The 18,396-nt window shown below is 43.6% G+C and overlaps 1 protein-coding gene across 1 annotated transcript in view; it reads left to right on the top strand.

Annotated features, from left to right (window-relative positions):
• LOC126191149 (uncharacterized) overlaps positions 1-8,206 on the top strand; it is a 101,407-nt gene extending 93,201 nt beyond the window's left edge. Inside the window, exon 5 of the mRNA XM_049931905.1 lies at positions 6,444-8,206. Coding sequence (XP_049787862.1) covers positions 6,444-7,942 — 1,499 coding nt within the window. The 3' untranslated portion in view covers positions 7,943-8,206. The remainder of the gene's footprint in view (positions 1-6,443) is intronic.
• Positions 8,207-18,396: the final 10,190 nt, after the last annotated feature.

Raw genomic sequence — 18,396 nt, forward strand, 5'->3', positions numbered from 1 at the left:
GGACCTCTCTCATACTTAGACATAAATACAACAACCGTGTCCAAGTAATCCCTAGCAGGAACGTAAACCTGGACGTACAAGTATGTGCAAGAAACAATAGAATGCGAATTTCATTATGTTAAGAGTTCATTAATTTGAGTCTAATTATGACCACTGTCTCAGAGGGCTTCTTGCTTGTCCAGTGTAGACTGATGATGCTAGGAGGTCACATATTCTTGTTTTTGCAGGTATCCCCTCTCAAGAAGTTCCTGATAACGCCATCCTACTTTTAAGAAACGCTACGTCCCTTGGCATGGTTGTCCACGTGCAAATAACTTAAAACTCCATACAATATTTCTCCTCTCCTCTATACACAATAATTGGCTTTAAAGTTTTCATTCACGAGTGTCATTAATCAGTGACAACACATATGGACGCATCTAAATCCTCTGAAGAGGTATATAACACTACAATGTCCACGGTCCTTTTTCTGTTGATGGGTCCTTCTGTCTTCCAAATATTGAACTAACTTACCCATATGACTACTGGAGATTTAGTCAACTATTAGACTTCTCAAACATGGTGTAGCTGCTGCATTTGCCGGCCGCGGTGGCCGTGCGGTTCTGGCGCTGCAGTCCGGAACCGCGAGGCTGCTACGGTCGCAGGTTCGAATCCTGCCTCGGGCATGGGTGTGTGTAATGTCCTTAGGTTAGTTAGGTTTAAGTAGTTCTAAGTTCTAAGGGACTTATGACCTAAGATGTTGAGTCCCATAGTGCTCAGAGCCAGCCAGCTGTGGCATTTCGACATCGGCAAATCATTGTCAGCCGTAACGCAAGTCATAAGTGAAAGAGGAAACATCCTGAATCTTAGATATCTGGAGTTGCAGTGCAAACAACCATTCGGCAACTGAGTAGTATGTCTCCCAATTGCTCCTACTGTAGCATTGTTACTGTATATATAGGAAGTTATTGTCACAGAACTTGTGAATAACTTGTTCAGTATGACATACGTTTTTCTTAAATCGTCCGCTAATGGAGTTTCTTGAACTTTTAGTTAACCCTCCCTAGCTAACTAAACATGCTTGGTCATGTCTCTTAATTCAACATGTCGGGGTGTCTCGGCTGACGAACAAAACTGAAGTTTTGCAAAAAGACGAGAACACAGAAAGCGTCATAGTTCACACAATGTCCGAATATCTCTGAGTCCCTAGGTCAAAACTGTATACTCTTTATTGGCCTATGTGTATGCACTGAAGAGCCAAAGAAACCGGTACACCTGCATAATATCACCGAGCGAGGTGGCGCAGTGGTTAGCACACTGGACTCGCATTCGGAAGGACGACGGTTCAATCCCGGGTCCGGCCATCCTGATTTAGGTTTTCCGTGTTTCCCTAAATCGCTTCAGGCAAATGCCGGGATGGTTCCTTAGAAAGGGCACGCCCGATTTCCTTCCCCATCCTTTCCTAATCCGAGCTTGTGCTCCGTCTCTAATGACCTCGTTGTCGGCGGGACGTTTAACAGTAATCTCCTCCTCCTCCTCCTCCTGCATAATATCGGTCCTCCATAGGGCATGGGTGTGTGTGTTGTCCTTAGCATAAGTTACTTTAAGTTAGATTACGTCGTGTGTAAGCTTAGGGACCGATGACCTCAGCAGTGTGATCCCATAAGATCTTACCACAAATTTCCAAAAAAATCTGTGGACTTCTGGGGTATCGTATTATCCTGCTGGAATTTCCCAAGTCCGTCAGAATCCACAATGGACATGAATGGATGCAGGTGATCAGAAAGGATGCTTACGTAAGCATCACCTCTCAGAGTCGTATGTAGACGTATCAGGGATCCCATATCACACCAGTTGTACACGGCTCACACAATTACAGAGCCTCCACTAGCTTGGACAGTCCCAGTGACATATGGGGTCCATGGATTCATGAGGTTGTCTCGATACCCGTACGCGTCCATCCGCGCGATACAGTCTGAAACGAGACCCGTCCGACCAGGCAACATGTTTCCAGTCACGAACAGTTTAATGTCGATGATGACGGGCCCAGGCGAGGCGTAAAGTTTTGTGTCGTGCAGTCGTCAAGGGTACACGAGTGGGAATTCGGCTCCGAAAGACCATATCGATGATGTTTCGTTGAATTGTTCGCACATTGACACTTGTTGATGGCCCAGCATTGAAATCTGCAGCAATTTGCGGAAGGGTTGCACTTCTGTCACGATGATCGATTCTCTTCAGCGCCATTGGTCCCGTTCTTGCAGGATCCTTTTCCGGCCGCATTGTTGTCGGAGATTTGAAGTTTTACCACATTCCTGATATTGACGGTACACTCGTGAAATGGTTGTACAAGAAAATCTCCACTTCATCTCCACCTCGGAGGTACTGTCCCCCATTGTTCGTGCGCCGAGTATAACACTCGCTTAAATCTTGACAACCTGCCATTGTATCCGCAGTAACCGATCTGACAACTGCGACAACGTGTCTTACGTAGGCTTTGCCGACCACAGCGCTGTATTCTGCCTGTTTACATATCTCTGTACTTGAATACACATGCCTATACCAGTTTCTTTGGCGCTCGAGTATAGAAAAACACGTATCCAGTGGCTCTGTATGGGAACAATGGTGCCTTACAGAGAGATCTGTGTGTCTCCATATCCTATTCCACATCTTGCGAAGCATCACTGGAGCTATGCTCCCAAAGGCTTCTTCAACACTTTGGCGTAATTTTGCATTAGTTTTATAACGTGAGCCACTTGGGACTTATTTATTCCTCATAAGCAGTTGTCTGCGAGTTTAAGCGCTAACTAGTTTTTACTTCAATTCATGTACCCTTCAAAAGGTTTGGTCCATGTAAATATCCCAATGACTTCCCAGCCCATACAACGTGAGGGGTGTTCCTTCCCATCTCTTGCACGTATTGAAAATTTCCTTAGACCATATAATAATGTTCCTCATGTGTGGTTCAAATGGTTCTGATCACTATGGGACTTAACATCTGAGGTCATCAGTCCCCTAGAACTTAGAACGACTTAAACGTAACCAACCTAAGGACATCACACACATCCATGTCCGAGGCAGGATTCGAACCTGCGACCGTAGCAGTCGCGCGGTTCCGGACTGAAGCGCCTAGAACCGCTCGGCCACCACGGCCGGCTCCTCATGTGTGAATTGCGATGTTTCGGACATTGGAAAGACACACTCATGAGCGAGGCACAGTAATAATTGTGCAGCAATGCACGGCAGGATGCAAGTAGTTGCTCGAAGTCGTTGCACATACAATTCGTTTACAAACATCAATCTAAATTTTTCCAAAGATAACTCCACGCTGGCTGTTCGATCCAGTTCCTCACAGTCGTTTAATGAACAAAGTAAGAGCTTATCGACTATCAGACCAATTGTGTGATTGGATTGAAGAGTTCCTAGATAACAGAACGCAGCATGTCATTCTCAATGGAGAGAAGTCTTCTGAAGTAAGAGTGATTTCAGGTGAGCGCAGAGGAGCGTCGTAGGACCGTTGCTATTCACAATATACATAAATGACCTTGTGGATGACATCGGAAGTTCATTCAGGCCTTTTTCCGATGATGCTGTGGTATATCGAAAGGTTGTAACAATGGAAAATTGTACTGAAATGCAGGAGGATCTGCAGCGAATTGACGCACGGTGCAGGGAATGGCAATTGAATCTCAATGTAGAAAAGTGTAAAGTGCTGCGAATACATAGGAAGATAGATCCCTTATCATTTAGCTACAATATAGCAGGTCAGCAACTGGAAGCAGATAATTCCATAAATTATCTGGGAGTATGCATTAGGACTGATTTAAAATGGAATGATCATATAAAGTTGATCGTTGGTAAAGCAGATGCCAGACTGAGACTCATTGGAAGAATCCTAAGGAAATGCAATCCGAAAACAAAGGAAGTAGGTTACAGTACGCTTGTTCGACCACTGCTTGAATACTGCTCAGCAGTGTGGGATCCGTACCAGATAGGGTTGATAGAAGAGATAGTGAATATCCAACGGAGAGCAGCGCGCTTCGTTACAGGATCATTTAGTAATCGCGAAAGCGTTACAGAGATGATAGATAAACTCCAGTGGGAGACTCTGCAGGAGAGACGCTCAGTAGCTCGGTACGGGCTTTTGTTGAAGTTTCGAGAACATACCTTCACCAATGAGTCAAGCAGTATATTGCTCCCTCCTACGTATATCTTGCGAAGAGACCATGAGGATAAAATCAGAGAGATTAGAGCCCACACAGAAGCATACCGACAATCCTTCTTTCCACGAACAATACGAGACTGGAATAGAAGGGAGAACCGATAGAGGTACTCAAGGTACCCTCCGCCACACACCGTCAGGTGGCTTGAGGAGTATGGATGTAGATATAGATGTAGATCAATAATTTTTATTAAACCTGCGACCGTGTTCGCACCACTTACCGGTGCATCCTCAGGCAATATACGCTATTTATAACACAGTAACGTCGAACATTTTCCTGTAGCCACTCCCCATCATTCACGTCCAATATGCCGTCAATTGGTGAAAGCGGTAGTTAAAATTTAAAAATGAGTCAGGCTGTGTCCGCTGCCGCGCGGTTCCTTTCAGCTTGCACGGTCATTGCCGCTCCCATCATTTAAAAAGTTTTTAAAAAATATTTTTAAATTTTTACTATCGCTTTCACCAGATGACGGTATATTGGACGTGAATGGTGGGGAGTGGCTACAGGGCAATGTTCTACGTTACCATGTTATAAATAGCGTATATTGCCTGAGGATAAGTGGTGCGAAAGCGGTCGCAGATTTAATAAAAATCATTGATACAGCCAGCGCGGAATTTTCTTTGGAAAAATGTCGAAGTTTGGCTGTGGTTGCCCGCCCTACAAAACAACATGTTATGAACCTAAATGCTTTCAAATATTTTTTAGTGTGGCCACTTATTGTTGACTGTAGTGTTTGAAGTACAACTGCTCGTTTGCGAATATGTTTCACTGCAGACTGCTCAGTGTAGATACGGATGGCGGCACAAGCCTCCTCTCTCGTGTTCTTACACCCACAACGAGGCTTGCCTTTGACACTGCCTGATAAAACACCACATGTCTCTGAACCTGGCAGCGTCAATTTACGAAGTGGACAGCGTCATATGTTCTTATTACTTCTGTCACTGCCTGCCTTATATGCGGACTTCCTTGCTGCCACGCACACACACACACACACACACACACACACACACACATACACACACGCTATTATTTGCTACTTTACGTCGTCAACTAGAACAATACAATACTGAAACAAGATGTGGTGTGCGTACTATTAGACCTTCAGTACACACACCATCAGATTATTTGACTGGTCTAACGTAGTAGGCGAGTGTCAGCAATATGTCTCGTCGTCTTATCGTGGCGTGTTTATCTTCTGCCGTTAGGTCAGACTATAGAAATGCCACTTGCACGCTTAGAGTAGCAGATTGATGGTGACCAACTTTAAACAGAACTTGATTAATTTTCACACACATTTATTACAATAATAACAAGCATAAAAATTACTTTACTTGGTTCTGGATGCTATTTACAATTGACAATCTGAAGTTCCTTTGGTATTGGTACGTTAATCTTATTCTCACATATATCTCTGATACTTAACAAAAGTGTCTATACATTTATCTTCATGGCTATGTACAGGAATATGGTAATCTTATTGGGCGTGACTGAAACTTGACAATAGACTGGTACAGACAAATGTAGAACTCGTGCAGACTGTTGCAGACAAATGCAGACTGGTACAGACTAATGCAGACTGACTAATCGGAGGTCTATACACTCGTTATAATACCTCGCGCGTTCATGTATCACTGCGCGAGTGTGATCTGCGAGGAGAAAAGGTTCTATGTTAGCAGCAATCCCATTGGCTGCGTTACATGTTAATACGCGGATCGGCGGAAGCAGAATTTGGTGCGTCTCTATGGCAGCGCCATCTCATAGTGCGGAGACGGACGAGTGCTGCGCCTGCGCTGTTGTGCTTAGCGGGGCGCGCTCTAGTGGGAAAGTTGTGTACGCGCTGACTACGCGGCACTATGTACACAACACAAGACAATACAATACCGACAAGGACGCTTTTTGTCAACTTCAGATTAGGGATATCAGTAAAACCATAGTTATTTCGTCAATTGTGCAAAGCCAAGTGCAAGACAGAGACTTTTCGGACATCCTGTATATGAAACAGACTCGGGTAACATTTGTACAATAAATTCTGGTATCTGCCTTGCTTATTACAGAAAACTATGTTCAAACACCACACTATATCATTTCGTGTTATTACTCTCGGATATTTGTTGGTTGTGAGCTATTCCAACCATTGATCATCGATGATTTAGCTAAACAACACCCAGTTTTATCATACAGAGGAGACTGAGTTTAGCTGACGTTGGAGTATGATCAGCACCTAATGATGTCATTGTTTTGCAGATGAGGAGTGGGAGCTGGAGGACAGAAGCTACGCTACGCTCTCCGTTGACACCGACTGCATGCAGCTGTTGGCTAACGCCCTGGACCACCCCACGTGTCCGCTGGAAGACCTGTCACCGGAAACCATTACTCAGCGCGAGCAGTGCCGCGTGCAGCTCTGGAACGACGTGGTGGAGAGATCTCCCCACATACCCGTCACCAGCTACCTGGCGTACACACAGAGGACGAACGTCAACCTTTGTCTCTTGGCCTGGATGACTGTCAACTCGTTCAGCATTTGTCAGGACATCCCCTTTACTATGATACAGTCCGTACATGACGCTCGGTGCTTTTTCAGTAGTCCTGCCAACGAGTCCTGTTTGGAAGTGAACGTCACAGGCGCCATCTGCTCTTTCTCCAGAGCTGTTCTGTTACTAAAATGTCGCGACTTTTCCCTCAATGAGCATCCCGAGCTGTGTAGTGTCAAATTGTACCCAGACGGATCCTACTCGAACAAGAGCAATGTACCATGGATCAAACTCCTCAAAGGGCATATAGAGCCAACGCAAAGAACACTAAACTACAAAGCCAATTTAAACAGTGCTACCTTGAAATACAAGGATTTCAGAATCGACAGCTTAAAAGTTTTAGAAATGTCATTTATAGCTATAAATATTGTTTTCCGTTTTTTGACTGCCGGAGTATACATGTACCTTCCCCAGTTACGCAATTTGCCCGGAAAGATATTCTTGTCCTTTCAGCTTACGGGTATAATCCAGATCTTGTGTTCTGAGGTCATGTATCGTATGACGGGTGTCCCCAAGTTATCGACAGCGGTGCAGGTTGATAGCTCCCTTACGCTTCTCAGCTGTATCTGGCTGAACTCGTTCTGCTACCAAATGTACGCGTGCATTCGACATCTCAGGCTGCCTAACGATCTGCTGCCTGCTGAAGCGAATGAGGTATTCCGTCGTCAGGTGCTGTATGCACTTATACCCTGGGGCATAGTATCTGCAGCAAGTATTTCTTTGGAAAATACGAGCAACTATTACTTGATTCACAGTCGGATAATATTCCTCGCGGCGATTTCATTCTCGGTTGCTCTCAATTTGGTTCTCCTTGGATTGGTGGGATATATGTACCTACGTAATCGAAACTTCATGCGGCGACTTAAAATATCTAGTAATCACAGATTTGGTTCAAAGAAACAACTTGTTTTTCTGTCAGTTAAGACAGTTTTCTTAAGTGGCGTTGGTATAATTGTTAGAACTGGATTCCACCAAGCGCAAGGCATTGCACAGTTCGTATACTATGTTCACATAGCTACGATGGCGCAGGGACCGCTGCTGTTCGTTTTTTTCATTTGTAACGAATCGACACTTCCTCTGTTCAAGGAGACCTTACTAGCATGGTGGAAACCAGATATTGTCAGATCCAGGCGAGAGCTGTGTTCAGCGGCTGAGAGAAATCTGGCAAAGAGAGCCGATATTCAGCATTCATCTGCAGAATCCTCGATGTAATTTCCTTGAGTGTTCTTCTCAAAGGACTGTTTTCAATGTAGACTGGACTGAGGTGTGTGGTCAGTTATAAAGATAGAACCTAGCTGATGAGAAAAATTTAACTGCGACTTACATCATAAAACCCGTGCCCCAGTTCCCTGATGAGAAAAATTTAACTGCGACTTACATCATAAAACCCGTGCCCCAGTTCCCTACGGCTAGTATGCGCTGCCGGGATAACGTCAAAAATCGAAATTCAAAATATTGCATATTTAACAATGACAATCGATGAACGCTTGTCCTATCGGCAAACATGCCAAATTTGACACAAAAATATTAACAAATACCGAAGTTATTAACAAATCACCATTTCAGAGACTAAGTCCCATAGGGAACTCCATGTATACGGACTTTAACTTCGGGCGCTTAATCTACTCGCGAGAATTCAAAGTCCGAGCTGTTACGTTATCACTCACCGCTGACGTGGCTCATTGAAAGATGACATTAAGTGGAAGGTTTACAACATAATAAATGTTATTGATGAACAAATGGGAATAACCGTCATTGTTATTGATCTGTAGTGTAGCTGAGAACCGGACAAGGCTACATCACGAACCATTTGCTCAAGGATGCAACAGCATTATTAATTTAAAAATACTAATAATAATATGAATAATTAATAATATAAATGCAAATGGTGATTGACACAAGACACATGTATACAGCAACTGCGTGATATAGCAACAGCATTGGACCGGGGTTCTAGGGGGCTCGGACCCCTAGCTAGCAGCGCATACCTAGTACGGCTAGTATGCGCTGCCGGGATAACGTCAAAAATCGAAATTCAAAATATTGCATATTTAACAATGACAATCGATGTACCCTTGTCCTATCGGCAAACATGCCAAATTTGACACAAAAATATTAACAAATACCGAAGTTATTAACAAATCACCATTTATTTACAACCAAGTGCTTATTTGTAAATAGTAGCGCGTCTACGTATACTAATGGACATTAATAATTCATTATTGGTGCACAATGGAGTTGGAACTGAAGGTAAACTGTTAAAGGACTTTGTACAACACAGTGTGATTTGTAATCGGTAGACGGTCGCCCATTTGTTCAAATAAAAGTTGAATGAACGACCTATGCAAATGAAACTGGTGTATGCGTGAATTCATTATGTGGCCCAACTGAACACCCCGCCACTAACTGCCAAACTGCAGCCATCACCACACATTTACCAACCATCCCTGATCTTAACAGGGAATTTCGTTATTTTTGACAACGAAAAGTAGCCACATCGTACCCGACGGAACAGGAGGCCGCAGCATCACTCGCGAAGTAGGCCAATATGGCTGCAGAGCCGATCGAAGAGTGGTGTGGCTCCGCATTCGAACGCAGTTTTCCTTTGCAAAAACTTGATTGTGGGCAGTTGTATTTACTTTCACGGGCACCGGGAGTGTTCTCTGACACATTGCGTTCTCCTTTACTCATTAGACAGGGCTGTTATACACTGAAGCGCTAAAGAAACTAACTTGTATAGACATGCGTATTGAAATGCAGAGATATATAAACAGCCAGAATACGGCACTGCAGTGGGCAACGACTACATACGACAACAAGTGTCTGGCGCAGTTGTTAGATGGGCTACTGCCGCTACAATGGGAGATTATCACGATTTAAGTGAGTTTGAACGTGGTGTTACAGTCGGCGCACTAGCAATGGGACACGGAATATCCGAGGTAGGATGAAGTGGGAAATTTCCCGTACGACCATTTCACGAGTGTACCGTGAATATCAGGAATCTGGCAAAATATCAAATCTTCGACAACAATACGGTCGGAAAAAGATCCTTCAAGGACGGGACCAACGACGACTGAATAGAATCGTTCGACGTGACAGAAGAGCAACCCTTCCACAAATTGCTGCAGATTTCAATTCTGGGCCATCAACAAGCGTCAGCGTGCGAACAGATCAACGAAACATCATCGATGTGGGCTTTTGGAGCTAAGGCCGACTGGTGTACCCTTGGTGACAGCACGACACAAAGCTTTACGCCTCGCCTGGATCCGTCAACACCGACATTGGACTATTGACGACTGTAAACATTTTGCATGGTCGGACGAGTCTAGTTTCAAATTGTATCGAGCGGAGACAACATCATGAATCGATGGACCCTGCTTGTCAGCAGGGGACTGTTCAAGCTGGTGGAGGCTCGGTACTGGAGTGATACTGGACCCCTGATACGTCTAGATACCACTGTGACAGGTGACACGTACGTAAACATCCTGTCTGATCGCCTGCGTCCATTCATGTCCATTATGCATTCCGATGCACTTGGACAATTCCAGCAGGACAATGCGACACCCCACAACCCCCGAATTGCTACAGAGTGTCTCAACGAACACTCTTACGAGTTTAAATACTTCCACTGGTCACCGGAGACCCCAGATACGAACATTATTAAGCATTCTGGGATGTCCTGCAACGTGCTGTTCAGAAGAGATCTCCACCCCCTCGTACTCTTACAGATTTATGGACAGCCCTGCAATTCATGCTGTCATTTCCCTCGAGCACTACGTCAGACATTAGTCGAGTCCATGCCACGTCGTGTTGTGGCACTTCTGTGCGGTCGCGGGGCCCCTACACGACATTAAGCTGGTGTACCAGTTTCTTTGGCTCTTCAGTGTATAAAAAAATTGTAGAGAGTGGTTAAAGTACTCGTAGTGGGTTTGTCCGTCGACTCTGTTTCGCCGCGTGAGCCGAGAAGCCGCTGCCCTGCCGCTGGTCGAGCGCGCGTCGCTTTCGCGAGTCAGCCGCGTCGGTTTCCGTGATGCGTCAGCACGCCGCGCTGCGGCACCTCGCCACCGCCAGCCGCAGCGCAGTCCGACGAGTCCCAGCAGCCGTCGCGCCGTCGACGTCAGCATCAGCGCTGCTGTCGCTGAACAACTGCAGGTGATCCCGCAGGGCCGAATATCGCTGGAATAGTGGTATACGCGAGACCGCGTACTGCCTGCCTAAGCTGGGTCCTGGATTCCTGCAGACAAAGCAGCGACATCACCACGCTAGAGGCCGACGGAAGGATGAGGGCAATATGGAATAAGACTCTATCTACCATCGTCGCACCCGGAATGGAACACGTGGAGGAAGAACTCGTGCTTATGTCCCCCAGTCAAAAGACCGCAGCCACACACAAAATACTGAGCGAACTATGAGAGGAACTGAATGCTGGGCATGCTCATCTGCCCTGCTAACTGTCATTGGAGACACAGTGTTTCCCTTAGCTTTCCAAACAACCACCTTTGAAATTAAACTGCTTAAATGATGAAAACAGGAGATTAAGATTTGAACTATAGAGAGCATCTAATCCAGCTAAATACTTACCAATAAAACTCTGCAAGAGAAGGCTGAAAAATTAGAGGACGATAATTGAGAACTCAATGTAGTGAACCAAGACTTGCAAAAACAAATTAGAAAATTAACTGAGAAAGTCACAGAGCAAGCCCAAGGGAAAGCGCAGACACTGACATACTTGCAGCCTTAACAACAAACCCCAAAACCAAAGAGGTACTAAGAACAGAACTGGCTAAAATAAAATAGGTCACAAAACTATACATGAAATCGACAGCAAAACAAGACGCGAAAGCTGTACGACAGACCATTACCAAGAATATAAACTCCGGGAAGAGAACTTACATCTCAAGTCAACACCCACTGAGTCTCTAGTTAAAGTATAAACGGCAACAAAGGAGAAATGGTGAAAAATAATAGAAAAAAAGAAAGACATCCGTACCATTTTCTGTGAAGGCCCGCAAAAACGTAAGCCACTTGCAGCAGCGTATCATGTGCGCAACACACACCGACAAGGAATTTATAGCATGTCTTTATGAACAGAATCTGAATGGTGACACCACGAAAGAACAGCTCGACAGGGAGGCGAAAAGAAGTTTAAAATAGAGTCCAAGGGAAGAGGTTTCAACCATCAGGTACTGCAGGTCATTACCCCCCCACCCCACCCCCAACCCCCCTGTACTGTGTCATAACAGAAAGACAGAGGCTACATAGACTTAGAATCACTATCTGTAAAAAGCTATGCACTAGTAAATCGGTGTTTTCAATGTTGTGACAATGGACACACGATTAAAACCTGCAGAAATGACAGAAGTACATGTGCCAAGTGTGGCAACCAAGGCCACAAGCGCACTTAGTTCTCGTTCACCGACGCTTCCATCTGTTTCCCCTGCAAATACAGAGGCTGTGTCTGCAACAAAACGAAAAGAGATGATTACTAAACCTACAGACAGCTGCACAGAGTATGGTAACTAAAATAAACACACATAGCCAAATCCAGTTACCCGCAACACATAGATGCAAATCACCATCCACAATGCAGAGGAGCTACTGACGAACAGTTTCCTGGAGAAGACAGATGGGTCGTCTGCTAAAGAACAGCGACAAAAATGAGCTCATCCCACTTCTACAACACTCAATGTCATCACATGACACCTATACCAATTAGATAGAATATGTACATAACATGACAATCGGTGGCTCCATTCACCTTGAGGTGATGAAGCAAATCAAAAGGCGAATATGGAACTGGATAAACTTCGAAATAACATTAATGCAGAGGAGAGATCCGTTGGAAGACGAGCTTACGTATATTGTACACAAGAAAATGTACAAACTAAATCGACACATGCATAGACACGTTCATCCAACCGACGTTCATCACATCAGACATACAGAGACGCACACAACTGAAATCAAAAAGAAAGAACAAATAGACAGATATACAGAGTCTAAATCACTTGTTTCAGAGTCCATTGTTTCAATCAGACCATAAACCAATATAAATCCCAGAACTACCGAACCCAAGCTTGTAACAGTAGATAAATTAAATAACGACAAATCTGCGGGAGACACATGTGACATTTGCGACTATATCAGCGTGTATCTAGAAACAACCACCACCCCAAACATCAACAAAGACACCACAACACATACAAGTACTCCAACACAGATCACCACCATCGTCAACAGCACATCAGCAAGCACCACTAATATCAGTGAAAGCTGTTTGGAGGGGAAAACCATCGACGACACGTATGACATGTAGTGTAACATGAGATATCAAAAAAGATTTTAAAATGCCTCCCAATTAGAGGCAAACACCAAACCACACTCCATCTAGCAGCGCTGCTGTAACCGCAACAGAAACCAGCACCATCAAGAAGCCAGCTGCTCCTAATTACGATAACCGCTAATTTAACTTACTTTTAAGTAGTCTAGAGGAAAAATATATATTACAGAAGCGCAGTGGATGCTAGTTAGAAAGGGTGACTCTGTTTTCCTGTAACAAAGCATACAGAAAGAATCATTCCAAATACAGAAAATATTCCTACATCAATGGAGCCGCTGCTAGACGTCATGCTCAGGTCAGAGCCATTCGACTTGCACAACGTATACAGAGATTATGGAAGGGTACATGTACTACGAAAAATAGTTAATTACACCCAGACTGGCAGTAAATGATTTGTTTATATAAAACTCCCAGAATACGAGACACAAACGAATATATTGCAACATAATATAAGAAGCACTACTACGGGTAGGGTGAAATCCCCGAAAATAGCGTAAGGCCTGCAGTCAGATATCATGTACTTTCAAGAGTCACATAACAGAAATGAGCAACTAATATCTCTACCAACATATGCTACTCTAATAACAGGCAGCAATGACTGTAAGACTGCTACAGTAATGCTAAACACAATTTGTAATTAAGATAACACAGTTCTGCAGTCAGTATTCGGTTACCTTAGAAACATTCAAAGCAAAGGTTACATGGGTGATTGTATCCATGTACACTCAATACAGCCATCAAAAATGGTTCCAATGGCTCTGAGCACTATGGGACTTAACATCTTAGGTCATCAGTCCCCTAGAACTTAGAACTACTTAAACCTAACTAACCTAAGGACATCACACACATCCATGCCCGAGGTAGGATTCGAACCTGCTACCGTAGTGGTCTCGCGGTTCCAATCTGACGCGCCTAGAACAGCTCAATACAGCCATCAAATACAATCTTATGCAGAACAACCTTATGCAGACACCTAGTAATTTATGCAACAGGCAAAAAGTTAGCGATAAGTGCTGACGTTAATGGAAGATCCTCCATCTTGAACTCAGAGAGAAAAGATGACAGAGGGCGCATAATCACCGACCTGTTACAAGAGACATAATTACATTTAATGAGCAAAGAGAGACCTATATGAACAAATGCGGGATTCAATGGAACGAGCAGTAATATCGACTTTACACTAGCAAGTAACGCAGAAATGACATGCATAACAAACTGGACTGTGCACCACAATATAACCAGTATTGACCACAATGTTATAACACACACACACACACACACACACACACACACACACACATCTTAAAAAAACACATACCAGGCACTAACTGTTCCACAAAGCTTATTGGAGCAAACTAACAAAAGTAATACTACTGTATCTAGAAAACATCAGTGGAGGGATAGATTAAAGAGCACACAAACTAACACATCAATATCGACGGCAAAGAACACAAAACGCTCACCAATACCATGGACCAAGAAACTCACGAGACTCAAACAAGATGCCAGACGCAAAAGAAAATTACATGAAAGGGTGGTACTAGATAGAGACACATGCATAGCACTTGAGGCATATGGGCACGCAGAAGACATATACAGATAGACCCTATGTATGGGGGAACCATACAAAGTACTGACAGAGAAGATAAAAACTTCACTACTTCCAGGAATGCCAAGGCAAGATAAAGGCACGATAATGTGCATAACGGCATGATGACCTGTGGATGGAGGAATGCAGTGTAATTTCTGCTGCATAAACTGCTTCCTGACAACGTTATCGATACACACATACAATATCACACAACAACACCAAGAGAAGACCCACACACACCATACATCATTGTCACATGTAAACTTGCCCAAGAAAAGGTTATGTTAGCAACCTCTGAGCTCAACCAGATGGTATACATTCTCAAACTCTGAAAAAACTAGCATCACAGATCAACAGTTCCTAATAATGTTACTGAACGATGCCTTAGGGCTGCGCAGGGTATCTGCACTATGGAAAACCTCCAAAGTAGTCATTATTAAGAAATAAGCAGGCAAGGATCCTCCAGATTCAAAGACCTGCAGACATTTATGCATAATAACACCCTAATAAAGAGTCAAGAGAAGCTGCCGCAAGAATTTGCAAACGTACACAGCTCACAGTGGCATGAGGCAACACCAGTTGAGCTGCAGAACCGGCAAATACACAGGTGAGTTATAAACCGTGACCTACACATAGCCAATAACACAACACAGAAATACGCCATGGCAATAATAATTGACGTTGCGGGGTATTCAGTAATCTCTGGTGGCCAGCAAATGTTTCAGAGGTACAACTATTTATGAGACTACTGCAGAAAGATGGACAACCAGAAAGTAATTAAAAGAATATCAGTGGCTATCCTTAGGGATCGATCTGTGGCCCTATCTTCCAGTACTTAACAGTAGAAACCATCCTGCAACTTTTACATGGGGATGAGAGGTCAGACGGAATTATCGCCTATGCAGGTGACCTATTAGTTGACGTCACTGCAAACAAAGGAGCCCAGCTAGAAGAGAAAGCCAGTGGAATGCCACAAACAGCTACACAATGGTGCCACAACAACAAACTCAGGACAGCCGAAAACAAAGCAAAATACACTATACTGAAAGGATCACTCCATAGGAATCCTTCACTTAAAATAGTGGACACAAACATCAAGTGAGCATATGTAACATACTATCCTGAGGTACACATAGATGGGGAACTGAATTTCCACGAACACACAAGGCTAACAACGGACACTGCAGAAAAACTACGTAAACTGTTGGGGCTAAATTAAAAACTGTACAGGCTACCTTTACCAGTCATACAGACATATACTCTGCGCTTTTCTTATCAGTACTCAGCCTTGCAGCTAGCACCTGGGCACACAGACTGAACCTGGTCACCAACAAAGCATGTTAAGCTTCAGAACCAGCAAATACGAAGGTTGGAACTTAAATGTTTTCACCTGTTACTGTCTTTCAAAGTAGTCACCAGCGGTGTGTAGAACCCGTTGCCAGCGATGTGGAAGGCATAGTATAACGTTAGCAGAGCCTGTTCTGTTGATGGTGCAGATGGAGCGGTGTTCTGCCTGTCGAATCTCTGGAACAGTTCTGAAGTGAATGCCACGAAGTGGTTCCTTCATCTTCGTAATCAAATCAAAGTCCGGGGAGAATGGTGGATGGTACAGTACTTCCCAGTCCCATCGACCGAACAGAACTTAACTTGTGGTAAGGTATTATATACGTGTATTGGTGTGTTTTGCAAGCTTATTATTAAAGTTTTCACTTCTCTTTGCGTATTATTCTAGAAAACGCGAAAGGAACATAAAGTAGGTTTACGATCGTACTATTGCATACATTTTAGCGCAGTAAAACTTATAGAAACTCATTTAATTGTTATGTTCCGTTCCAGCAAGTTAAGAAAAGCGTATCCCTTTGTTGTTTAACTCTTATTTTGTGACACACGGCGTAAATTTTAAATTCCGGTATCTGGAAGCTTTGTACATACGGTAGCAGCTTTGTTTACACACAGGTGCGACTAGGCCTAATTTTTGTAAACGTGTTTTTCTTCTTCTTTTCGGTAATCTAACTTATTGTCACTAAAGTAAGCTTGTTTGCATAGGATTGAGACTAAACCTAATCTTTCGTTAACGTGTTTTCTTGTTTTTCTGTAATTTAATTTGACTTATTCTCGCTAAAGTAAGATTTTTACCGCGAGTAAAAAGTTCCTGACGTGCCGTAGAATTGTTAGCTCTGGGGTTTGGTGTGATGGGTGCTGTAGTTTTTTCCATTGGGGTGACTGTAGAGGCGTGGGAAATGGGGCAGTGGATCAGACTCATCAGTGGTTCTGTAGGATATGCAGTAGAGATAGGAAAATAGTGGAACAGGAGGGGAAAATTGATGCCCTTCAGGCACAGTTAGAGCAGGCTAGGGAACATCTGAACAGGTTAAGGTAGTTAGAATCAAAATACCGGGTCACAAATTTTTTTTAAACCAAGTGCTGGTCTGGATCAGGTGACAGAGGATTTAGGTTCACTCTGTAAAGATTTTACCAGGGTAAAGAGAGGTGGAAAGTGGCAACAGGCAACAGGAGTGACAACCTAGAACTTTGTCAGGCAACTTTGTGGTGAACGTGAAGAATAGGTTTGACCTGTCGCTTCAGTTAAAAGCTGATGAGCCTTAGATAGAGGTAGGTGTAGAGAGGGCACAACAAACTTTCAGTAGAAAATTGAATAAGAATGTAGGGAAGTCAGCAAAGAGAAAGAAAGTTTTGTTGTTAGGTAGTTCACATGTCAGAGGTGTAGGCCAACTTTTGCAGTACCAGTTAGAATCAAAATACTGGGTCACAAATTTTTTTTATACCAAGTGCTGGTCTGGATCAGGTGACAGAGGATTTAGGTTCACTCTGTAAAGATTTTACCAAGGAAAACACCGTGGTTATTCTGGGTGGGCTGGGCAATAGTACTGACAGAGATCCTGGGTACAATATAGAGTGTGACCTGGCAAAGATTGCATCAGTAACGAGATATACCAGTGTCGCGTATGTGTCTGTTCTGAGACGCCATGACCGACCTCATTTAAACTCTTCTGTCGGGAGAGTTAATTTGGAGTTTGAACGGCTACTTGGGTCGGGTGTGGGGTCACATATTGGTTTGGTTCCTGTTGATTCTCTCAGTAGGTGTGGCTATACTAGACATGGCCTACACCTCAATAGGATAGGTAAGGGTAAATTGGCTAGGCTAATAGCAGGAAATGTAAGGGAGGGGGGGGGGGGGGTTACTGCCATGAGTGGTAATATACCAGTGGTCATAGGTGTTGAAGCAGCACCTTTTTTAGGATAGGTAGGACAGAACAAAGTCAACAGTACCTTTTTTAGGATAGAACAAAGTCAAGTTATGAGAGAAGTAAAGATTGAAACAAACATTAAGTTTGAGAAAGAAATCAAACAGCATAATCCTGGCACATTGGATCAGCGAACACAGCTGTTGGTTAAAAATTTACAGCAATCAGCAGAAATTTTATTTCCACCCGATTTCATCTCAGTAAATGTGAAGTGCCACCTATCTTTAGTGCATCAAAATATTCAAGGGCTTAGAAGTAAAATTAATGAACTACTTATGGGATGATGGGAATGGGAATGGGATGATGGGATGAGAAGTTCCGCCTTATGCAAGACACCTTTTTTTTTCTTTTGTTTCACCCATACATGTTTCAGCACTTTTGTGCTATCGTCAGTGGGTTCTATTTTTATTTTTAACTGTAAAATTGTTGTTAACATATTAACATAACATTATGTAAAAGTTGCATTTAT

This window comes from Schistocerca cancellata, chromosome 6 (assembly GCF_023864275.1).
Source record: "Schistocerca cancellata isolate TAMUIC-IGC-003103 chromosome 6, iqSchCanc2.1, whole genome shotgun sequence".
Classification (NCBI taxonomy): domain Eukaryota; kingdom Metazoa; phylum Arthropoda; class Insecta; order Orthoptera; family Acrididae; genus Schistocerca; species Schistocerca cancellata.